Source organism: Gallinula chloropus (assembly GCF_964237585.1).
Source record: "Gallinula chloropus genome assembly, chromosome: 15".
Classification (NCBI taxonomy): Eukaryota; Metazoa; Chordata; class Aves; order Gruiformes; family Rallidae; genus Gallinula; species Gallinula chloropus.
This window is the reverse complement of record NC_140100.1, coordinates 14,563,897-14,574,772: the sequence shown is the minus strand read 5'-3', so window position 1 is coordinate 14,574,772 and position 10,876 is coordinate 14,563,897. Positions and strand designations below refer to the sequence as shown.

Genomic DNA, 10,876 nt, shown 5'->3' with positions numbered 1-10,876 from the left:
GCTGTGGGTACTGTAAGTTGGCAGAGTTTCACAGAGTCACCAGGTTGGAAAAGACCTTTAAGATCATCCAGTCCAACCGTTCCCATCCTGATCTAAACCAGATCCCTGAGCACCTCATCTCCCCTCTGTTAAACACACCCAGGGAAGGGGACTCAGCCCCTCCCTGGGCAGCCTGGGCCAGGCCCTGACAACTCTGCCAGGGAAGAACTTTTCCCTCCCATCTGCTCTGACCCTGCCCTGGCACAGCTTGAGCCCATTGCCCCTTGTCCCAGCTCCTGTCCCCTGGCTGAAGAGACCATCGCCCACCTCTCTGCACCCTCCTGGCAGGGCAGGGGAGGTGGGGAGAAGGTCTCCCCTCAGCCTCCTCTTCTCCAGGCTGAACACCCCCAGCTCCCTCAGCTGCTCCTCAGGATTTGCCCTCCAGCCCCTTCCCCAGCCTGGTTGCCCTTCTCTGGACTCGCTCCAGGACCTCAATGTCCTTCTGATGGTGAGGAGCCCAGAACTGGACCTACCCCTTGAGGTGCAGCCTCACCAGTGCCCAGTCCAGGGGCACAATCCCCTCCCCAGACCCACTGACCACACTATTTCTGACACAAGCCAGGATGCCACTGGCTTTCCTGGCCCCACTGTTTACCACAGTTTGAACAGTCACACTGAACAACCAGACGTGTTCTCCAAAGTTGCTTTTTTATTTCCCACATACAGAAACATACAGCTCCCACCAGAGCCCACAAACCCCACAGCCAAGGACAGCTGTTGTCAAGTACCCCGTTACAGAGCCCTCTGCCATCGAGTTGCTCTTAAAGACGGGCTGGGGAGGCTTTTGGCTGAGAAAAAAACAACCCTGATCTTGAATGTATAAACAGGTGAAAGGGAGAGAAAGTAAGTGCTTGTTAAATATTAATGCCCATTTAACTCTCATATATAACCCACAGCTGGGAAGTGGCTGTTGGTGTCATTAAAAGCCCATGTGTGGGGCATGATTCCACTTCAGCCTTCCAAGAGAGAAATAATGGGGTCTGAAAATCATCACTAACGTGTTGGCCAGGGATTAAAGCCAATAGCACACAGGAATCCTTGACAAACACTCAGTGTTAGTCCTGAGGAGCCTGATAGCTCTGATTCTGCTGTGGTTTGGCTCACAGTAGAAATGTTCTGGATATTAAAGAGTTGAGAGCCAGTAAAGGCATTTGAAAGGAGGGATTCCCCTGTCTAGCACGATGGGCAGCAGCTTCACGCCCCAGCTGGGCTCACCACAGCCTTCCAGGGCTAAGGGTTTATGAGTGGATTTTGGGCATTTTTAAAGCCTTTTGATGAACAAACCAAATGGGGATTAGAAAGTTTTCATCCAAGTCTTGGGGTTTTCCCCCTGTTCCTGAAAGGGAGCTGAGACAGCCAAACCAGCCAGCCACCACACTGACACAAACAGGGCTGTGTGGGAGCCTCTGCCCACAGACCCCCACAGCCAGAGCAACTGCAGGCACTCAAGAGTTCCCTCCCAGGGACAACAGGCACTGCTCCTGCCCCAACGGCAAGTGCAGGAAGTACAGGAAGGGGACACACTCAGATCCTCCCTCCTGACAGTGTGACAAGTTCACTGCTCAGTCTTGGGCGCAGGGGAGTTGGGTGAAGCAGCCAGTGCTGCCACCCCACCTTCCTGCTGGAGTCCCCCAGTCCCTGCCCAAGGCAAAGCTCTTCTCCACATCAGGTAAATCACAAACCCCTCTTCAAAGCTGAAAGATGACAAATTATTTATCCAGAACCCCTCTGGAGCTGCACTCCAGCTTTGCCCAGTCTGGGCTGACACCCACTGGTGCTCTGTGCTTGCCTTTCCCAGTCCTACTTCCCTGCTACCCACCAGGAAGAACTGGGACCGGGCAAACCTGTAGGAATCCCCCAGAAGAAAGGTTCCCCCACAGCCCCATCTAACTGTGGGCACCGGTACAGCCCCTGGTACAACAGCCCAGCTCTTCACACCCCCTATCACACACAGAACGTGGCAGCGGCTCTGAGGTAGGTATTGTGTGTTGCATATGGAATATTTAAAAGAGGGGGAAGCCCCAATTAGCTGACGAGCTGGGTTTTCTAATTACCCAGCCAGTTACCTGAACAGCTGAGGAGCAGCTGCTGGGAGGGTGCTGGGGAGCAGCACTTGCTGCTGCTTTGGGCACTGCAGCACCCAAAACCTGGGCCCGTTTTGCAAGGTGCTGGCTTACAAGATTTGGGAGATGAGCGACTCCCAGGGAGCTGGAATCCAGAACTCCCAAGTCTCAACTCCCAAGAGAGGTTGCTGTGAGGAAAACAGCAGGTTATTTTCTAAAGAGCACTGATGCCAGTCGGGGAGGGGTAGGGGGTGTGAAGGTGTTTTAGGAGAATTCTGCTGCCCTTGTACCTGTAGTTCAGGCAGGTTTACAGAGCCCAGCACCAGCTGCAACACCCAGGCTGTAGCCTTCTCTCTGCCACCACAACATGAATAAATCTATGCTGGATTATCTAAATTGGTAGCTGAGTAAACCAGCAACTTTGCTTCAAGTTGCTGAGAACTCAACAAGCTGCTTCCCAAACCGGTGTGGGCAGCAGAGCAGGGCAAGAGGAGAACCTGCCTGCGGCACCAGCCCTGCCTCTCCTCCTGCCTCACAGACCCTGCCAGAGGCTGCCCAGTTACCCCAGAGTTAAACACCCAAAACTTCTACTGGCCTGAAGAGAACAGGACACATCACAGTTTAAAATAAATAATAAATATCCAGTGGGATCCAGGGTCACAGGGAACGGGGGTGGCCGGGGGGGGAAAGGGGGATGGCCATAACCACGCCAGAAGCCACAAGCAGCTGGAACCCTGGAGCAGCACCAGGAGGTCTCAGCTGGGTTTGCTCTTGATGCTTTGGCAGTTCCAAACTATTTCTAGCATCAGAATTAGTTTCAGGTAAAGGGTTTTCCATGAGGGACACACACACACACACTTTTCATTCCAGAGCTCTTGCTGTTGAGAGCAGAGGCAGCGCTTTTCCCTCTCAAACTCCAGTTACACCAAGATGCCAGAGACAGAAGTTTCACCTGAGAGGAAAGGTGAAGCCCACAAAACGGGGCAATTCCCTGAAATGGGAACATTCCCTGAGGCCAGCATCACGCAGGTACCTGCTCTGCTCCCTGGTGAGAGCAGTGAGGTGGGAGAGGAGTTTCTTCCTTGGTTCCACTCCTTTAAAAACCAAAAGCACACCCAAGCAACTTCCATGCAGAAATGAAGCTCATGTCCCTCTGTGCCAGACACTGGGCCTCTCCTTGGTCAGTGCTTCTAAAACGAACTAAACAGTAGGGTTAGAAGGGAACACTTTACACCTGCGTTGGGATCTCTGCAGTTAAGAACAGTGACCTTCAGGAAAAGGTGGTGAGAGGGGAAAACCCCCCGAGTCCTTATGGAGAAAGATGGACCCACACACACAGAAACCTCAGTTCCACCTGGGCTGACCACACACACAGAAACCTCAGTTCCACCTGGGCTGACCCCACCCCAAGCTCAGATCTGTTGTTGCCACAAAGACAATGAGCACATGGGTAACTCTGCTACCCAGCCTGACCCATGGGTCACTGGCAGCTCTGCCACACATCTTCTCTCTGGAACAAACAGTGGAGATGATGGACAAGCACCACATTTTGGTGTGTTTCGATGATGCGCTGTCTTCTTACAACTCCTCAACCCAATCCTTGCTTCTTAAGCCAAAAGAAACATCCCTCTAGAGTCCAAAGAGCACAGGACTCAAACCTTACCTTGCAGGGGAAAGCCACACACAGCCCTTAAGCCCTTACCCCAAATGCTATGTACAGTACAGCCCTTTACACAACAACATCCAGCCATCACAAGAGATCAGAACCTAAAGAGAAACACTTCTTGGGGATTGAAGACAATCAGTCATTCTTTGCTAAAACAAAGTTTGTCCCATTAAAAAAAGGTGACTGGATTTAATAAATAGTCATTTCTGAAATTATAAATAAGTTAAAAATTAATTAAAATAAGCTAGTATTTGAATAAATACATTTCAGTAAGTGCTTAAATACATACATGCTTGTTTTTTAAGCTTTCAAGTTAGACCATGTTTTAAAAGACACACATTCTAGAACACTGCCATAAAATTCTGTGCCTTCAGGAAATAAGGTATTGCTTGTCTTAGCCCTTTTAATTTGATTCAGTTCCCATCACACTTCGATGAGATGGGGCAGATCTACTTGTTATTGCTTGTAAACCTGAGGAAAAAGGGAAAATACTCTAAGAAAGATGCTGCTCACTGGAGGCAGGTTCTCTGCCTCAACTTCCTGGAAAAATTGTTTTGATGTTTGTATCTTGGTGGGTTAAAAAAAAATCCAACAGATTTGCTAATAGCATCCTCTGGGATCAGGAGGAATCTTAGGTTGGACCTAGAACTGATTTCTGAAGCATCCAAAGTGCACAAAGGTTTGTGTGTGCAGCTTGCTTCAGGTCCCCACACCTGAAATGCCCACTTCACTTCATCCAACACGTAACTGGAACCCTGGGCACCCAGAAAACCAGATCAGTTCTGCTACACCTGAATAATTGAGTCCTACAGATCAAACAGATAAGGCAACATCAGTCTCCTCCACCACACAGGTGTAGGGAAAGGACTGACTGGAAAGAGCCCTTTGAAGGTGTGAGCAGAGTCATTCAAACTGACATTCATCCCAAAACCTCACAATCTGTGAAAAAGACTATTGAGAAGTAGGCATCTGATAGAAAAATCTCTAAACCTGCCACTTGAATTCTGAGGGTTTGTTTAAAATAGCTCCTAGAAGCTGCTGTGTCCAAAGGGCCACTCCCCAGGGTTGTGCTGCCAGGCTCAGCCCGTGGAGGCTCTTTGGTCTGGGGTGTCCAGGGGCCCTGAGCGATGCTTCGTGCTGCTGCAGCCTCTGCCCCGCTATCTGGAGAGATGGGAGCTGCTCTGGGACTGGCTGGAAGATGTGGTGGCTCCACTCAGCTGGGAAAAGCCGCTGTTGCAAGATTCCAGGCTTGACATGGATCCCCTGGCATGGACAGAACAGATGTGGTCGTTAGGGAGGCAGCTGTTAATGAGCAAGTCTATACATCCAACAGATCAGCTCACACCCCATGCTGCTTGCACAAGTGCTTTATTTTCTGTTCTCATTTGCCTCTAAGAATGTCAGTGTTCCTTTGGGTCTTGATAAAAATACCAATTTGTCATAGACACCTTTTTCCTTGGCTACAGATATCACATCACACAGGGGTGTGGAGTCTCCTCCTCTGGAGATACTCCAGCCCCATCTGGACACTGACCTGTGTGACCTGTCCTAGGGACCCTGCTTTGGGTTGGACCCAATGAGCTCTGAAGGTCCCTTCCAACCCCTGTGATTCCTTGTCATCTCACACAGTAATGCTGGGAGTGGGGCACAGCCAGAGCCTCTGTGGGGCTGCAGTCTCAGCCCCTGAGCAGAGAGCAGAACTAGAGAGCACTGCACACACAGGGCAGTGAATGCAGCTGCTACCACTAACCAGAGAGCTCCAGCTGCTGAGCACGAGTCCCAGTGCACCCAGGGTCAAAAGCAGGCTGGGCTCACAGCAGCTGTGCCTGCCCACTGCTCCAGACACCTTCTGAGCAGGTAAAGCAACAAGGAAGAGGTTTGAATGATCTGAGTGAGGATCTGCTGCTGCTCTGGCTCCACAGGATCTGGCCAGGTCACATTCTCCAGGTCACCACCTGCCCATCTGCAAGTCTGGCTTACCTACCACCTCCTCCAGCTCCTAGGGAGAGGTCAATGGATTTGCCAAGTATTCAAACTGCTGGGTGATTTGAAAAGTACTTTTAGCATTAAAGGAGGCCAGGCAAATCCTGCTGAGGGTGATGTATTCACCAGTTCAGACAGCACTCAAGTGGCAGCTGACTTCCTTCCCAAGCACCAAGTGGAATATCTATGAAATAGCCCAGCTGAGATTTGTTAAGTTACTCCAAGAGTAACTTCTCAAAGCATTCCCAACTAAGATCAAGAAGGCTCCTCAACCAAACCCCCCCCCCTTTTCAGACAGCTGTAAGAACTAAAGCACAAACTCCACAGCCACGGGCTCCTTTATTCCCTACAGCACCACAGGAGATAATTGGCACAGAATTCCACCAAGTGTTTGTCCACCTAACCTCATCAGTGAATCACAGACTCACAGGGGTTGGAAGGGACCTCAAGAGATCGAGTCCAACCCTCTGCCAAAGCAGGGTCCCCAGGACAGGTCACACATGTCAGTTTCCAGATGGGTCTGTAATATCTCCAGAGAAGGAGACTCCACACCTCAGGGTGAAGCACACACCCTGAGGAGCTCATTGGTATCTGGATGTTTAATCTACATCAAATCTCACAGTAAATCCCCTCCAGGAAATGTCCTACCTGAAGTCTTTGGATGCAAGCACCTCATAGTAGTAGATAAGCTTGCACTTGTGGCTGGAAACTTGCAGAGAGGCAAGGACATCATCCACCCGAGGGAGGCTGGTGCCAGAGCAGGGCAGAGGGCCATGCATCTTCCACTGAAGGATGTAAAAGCCAGGCCAGCGAGTCACATGAGAGCCCTGGAGAGAAAGGAGTGCCATCCAGTGACCACCAGGTATCTTAAGAACCAGCTGAATGACTTGGCAAAGTCAGAAGGAACCAGTGAGCAGACTACTCCAGGGAGCACTTATTGTTCCCTTAGTTTACAGCCTGAGCCAGGGCCTTGTGATGCCATCAGGAACAAAGGCTCTTCTCCATTAGCTTTTTATCCTGGATTATGAAAGTCTCTTCCCAAGGGCTCAGGCTAAAGGAGGACTGCAGCAGCAGCCTTTTCCACAGGGACTCCAGAGCACGACGGCCACAACAGCTATTTCCAAACAACACCTGATTTCCCACTGCATCAAGTCCTTCCCCCACCCCCTCAGCAGCCCATTCTGGGGTTTGCTCCACCTGAAAGACCCAGGGCAGGTGCCACCCCCACCAGACCTGGATGCTCTCTCCCTCCCGGCAGACCAGCGGGGCCTCCACGCGGCTGTAATCCACGCCCAGCACCCAGGCCTTCTCGATCAGCTGCGTGTTGTCCCCAGCAGCAGAGCCACTGCCTAAGGTGGCTTCCTTCTGACTTGTTTCAGGAGCTCGTTTGGAGTGGAAGAGGCTGAACACCACGTCTCCCTTCAGGATGTCGAAGTCCCAGGTGATGACTGATTCCCCTTCCAGAATCTCCACCACTATCTAAGAACAGAGGGGAACAGGCACATTGTGGAGAGTCAGGGTGGCAGCCAACACATCACCCCCTACCCTGCAAACACTTTTCTTGGACATTCTCTCCTGTGATGACCCCTGTCAGGGTGTTCCCAACACACACCTCCTTATGTCCTCACCATTACTGTCCTGGCCTCTCTACTGGGCTATCAGAAGGGAAACCAAGGGATCTTTATTTCCCCAGGGGGGAAGAGGAGGAAGAGAATGCCTCTTACAGAAGATCAGGCTATAGCAGGTACAAGAGTCACTGCTTCTCAAACTGCTGTACTTCATGTCCACACTTCTGGCAGGTCACTAGCCTTAGCCTTCCTGAGAAAGGCATGCTGCTGCTGAACCACCTCCTGCTCACAGTTCAGAGCCTTTAGCCAGCCACAACACATCACTGGTACCAGTTCAGCGCCTCCTTCAGCCTTATGAAGGTGTATACCTCATGTGGAGCTCCTCTGAGGACACTTGCAGAGTGATAGATAGTTTCTGTCCACAGCCGGATGTGATCAGAGTTCTCTGGCTCTTCATCTGTCTGATAAAGCGACTTGGGAACCAGCCCCCCCTCTGGGACAGTACACTGCAAGAGCCAGACAGACAGACAGGAGGGTTCACACTCACCCAGTGGCAAAGTATTGAGTCACTCTGTTTGGAGAGCTGCCTTCTAACCCCCTTCTCCAGAGCAGCACCACCACCTCAGGGTGAGGTCTCCCACACACATACCCCCTGCACACAGCGGTGGTGTCCCAGCCACCACAGAGCTTTATCCATCTTGCAGAAGGCCAAGGTGTTGAGAAGGGAACTGAAGGAGCTTGCACACTGCAGACTGCCCTGGGCAAGGGGAAGGAACACTCACCATGCAGTCTCCTCCCAGGAAGTCTGGGATCACCTCTTTGTCCACGTAGTCGACCAGCCCTCCTGGACCCTGGTAGTTATTCCCACTGTAAATGAGGAACTTCTGCCTCGTGTTCTCATTGATAAAGGGACTGACCTGAAAGAAAAAGAGGACAGAAAACCTTCACTGTGCTAAGTTAGAGCCAGTGTGTGTCCCACCTGACACAGCAGCTCTACAGAATCACTCTGTTGGAAGAGACTTGCCATAGAAGCCATCAGGTCAGTTTGGCAGGACCCTGCTTTTTGTAAACCCACACTGACTGGGCCTGATCTCTCAGTCATTGCATGACCTGTTCCATGATCTTAGGTGCTAGATGATTTAGGAATTAGAGCAAAGGCCTCACCAGCAGGATTGCAGACCAGCAGGGCAGAGCTTCACACTCTGAAGCACTTCCCCAAAGAAAAGGGTAAACAAGTGAGAAGTGTACCAAATCCTCATCTCTACTTCACATAAAAACACCAAGAAAGTTAAGCAGCATATTCTTACACTGCCAGAAGAGTCAGCAGGCACCAGGCAGAGCCATATTACTTATTGCTCTTCTCCTCTGCATCCTCCAGCATTGACAAAAACAACGCCAATTGTCTTTTCCCCATCAACATGAAAACCCACCGAATCTGGGTCCCACTGCTGCACAAGGATTTGCAGTTGAGGTCCAACATCTCCCCTGCCCTTGCAGGATGACAGTCACTAGAATCAGGTGAGCTACAGGCATGCTACAGCTTGCTCTGTAGCAATGCTGTGACTGCTTCAGGAGTTCAGCTACAAGTGACCTAGAAGCTTTTCTCTCCCCAAGTCTTCAAAACAGCAAAAAGCTCACACCAACTGGGTGATTTCTTTTCCCACAGTGAGGGTGAGGGAGCCCGGGAACAGGCTGCCCAGGGGGATGTGGAGTCTCCATCTCTGGAGATATTCCAGCCTCATCTGGATGCCTTCCTGTGTGACCTGTCCTAGGGAGCTGCTTTAGCAGGGGGCTGGACTTGATGGGCTCTGGAGGTCCCTTCCCACCCCTGTGGGGTGTGATTTTGCTGTCTGTACATGCACAAGTGCTATATGATCCTGCAGTCCAGATTTTACCCACCAGAGTCCAGAGCACTGGAAAAACCCTGGGTGCTCTCACTATCAAGAGTCTCCCCAGGGTTTCTGGGTAGTTGTCCTCTACAACCTCGATTATCCGAAGCAGGGCCTTCACTCCAGGCCGCCAGAGGTGCCGCATATTGAGCCCTTCCAAATCCACCAGACACGTCCAGGACCTACAACACACAGAAGGAGACCTGTCAGGGCTTCACTGGAGTGGCTTCTCAGTTTATGATCCACACAACATTTCAGTAACACCACAGCTGGTACAGATCTAGCTCAGCCAGCGAGGGAGACCAGCAGTTCCAGTACAATCTCCACTGAGCCTGAATACAGTTGAGCTTTTCAGTAAGAGAGGTACCCAGCCCCGAAGGCAAGAACACATGCTGTCAGTGTGAAAGAGGGTGCATTCAAAAATGCAGTTTAGCCTATTGCTAAAAATAATTAAAAATACATTTTAAATCAGAGTGGAACTTGGCAGGTGGTTTCTGCACTGAAAAGAATTTCAAGGATCCAGATTAAAATCACCAAGGCAGCAAGACTGATCTGAAATGGGATGTAAAAAGGTGTAAGGAAGGACCAATACTTGCTTTCCCATGAAACTGCAGAGTTTATCTGCATTTACAACCACTAAATATGGTACCTTGAGCCACTAACAGACACACACTGCTGCCTGCTGTTTAACCCTAAGGACATCACCTAACACCTTCTCAGGAGCATTCTCCTCACCATGACAGCAAACACAACAAACACAAGAGAACTGTACTAACGTGATGGGGCGGCCAAAGATGTTGGTATTTTCCTCACATCTCTTCTGTCCTTCCTCATTGATTGACAGAACCTGAAATCAAAGACAGCGCAGACTGAGTACAGCTGAGGAACCAGGACAGCCCACAGATCTTACCTGAAAAAATACAGAGCCCAGAGTTATACCTGTCTGAGAATTCAGTGTGCAAGACAGAGAAGAGGAGTCTATTTAAAACCAACCCAAACCACAAAGCACAGAGAGACAGGCTCCTCTACTGTGAAGCTGTGCTGACCACACGAGGTCCAGATATCGACAGTCTAAGATGAAATTTGAGAGTCTCAAGATCAAGTGTTATTAGCTGAACTGCATGAAAGGGCTGTGGAAAGCTTACAGCCAAACTGCAGATCATCAGAAAACATCCTTCTGGCCCATTTAAGCCATTGCAAGAGCTTCACTTCTGTCTCTGTGGGAAGACAGAGAAGCAACACTGCCAACGCCACTGAGCCACCTCTGAGTAGCCACCCATGAAACACAGGAATTCTTTGTGTCAGGCAGGCAGATTCCTGCTGCACTACAACCAAGACCTCTCAACACCCCAAGGGAAAACAGAGCTCCTCAGGTGAGGAAAGGAAGTACAACTCACATGTCGCAGCAGCGATTCCTCTCCCAGAGCTTTCACCAAACCTTTTGTGTCCATTTGGCCAAGGCGGAGGATGTAGAGCGGTCGCCCATCTTCAGAACAAACAGAGAGGTGTGAAGAGGGAAGTACTCCAGCCTCCCAGGCTGTCACTCTAGTGCCTTTTGTAAAGGCCACATTGAATCATAGAATAGTCTGTGTTGGAAGGGACCCCAAGGATCACAGAGCTCCAACCCCCCTGCCACAGGCAGGGCCACCAACCTCCAGGCCTGGAGCT

General features: G+C 50.6%; 1 protein-coding gene across 1 annotated transcript in view; it reads right to left on the bottom strand.

Moving 5' to 3' along the window:
• Positions 1 to 3,981: 3,981 nt before the first annotated feature.
• The window catches only part of SEC14L5 (SEC14 like lipid binding 5), a gene marked incomplete at its 5' end in the record, with an annotated part of 33,096 nt that continues 26,201 nt past the window's right edge, over positions 3,982 to 10,876 (bottom strand). The window contains 8 exons of the mRNA XM_084271015.1: positions 3,982 to 5,031; positions 6,400 to 6,578; positions 6,985 to 7,230; positions 7,688 to 7,825; positions 8,102 to 8,236; positions 9,219 to 9,390; positions 9,985 to 10,055; positions 10,606 to 10,694. Coding sequence (XP_084127141.1) covers positions 4,926 to 5,031; positions 6,400 to 6,578; positions 6,985 to 7,230; positions 7,688 to 7,825; positions 8,102 to 8,236; positions 9,219 to 9,390; positions 9,985 to 10,055; positions 10,606 to 10,694 — 1,136 coding nt within the window. The 3' untranslated portion in view covers positions 3,982 to 4,925. The remainder of the gene's footprint in view (positions 5,032 to 6,399; positions 6,579 to 6,984; positions 7,231 to 7,687; positions 7,826 to 8,101; positions 8,237 to 9,218; positions 9,391 to 9,984; positions 10,056 to 10,605; positions 10,695 to 10,876) is intronic.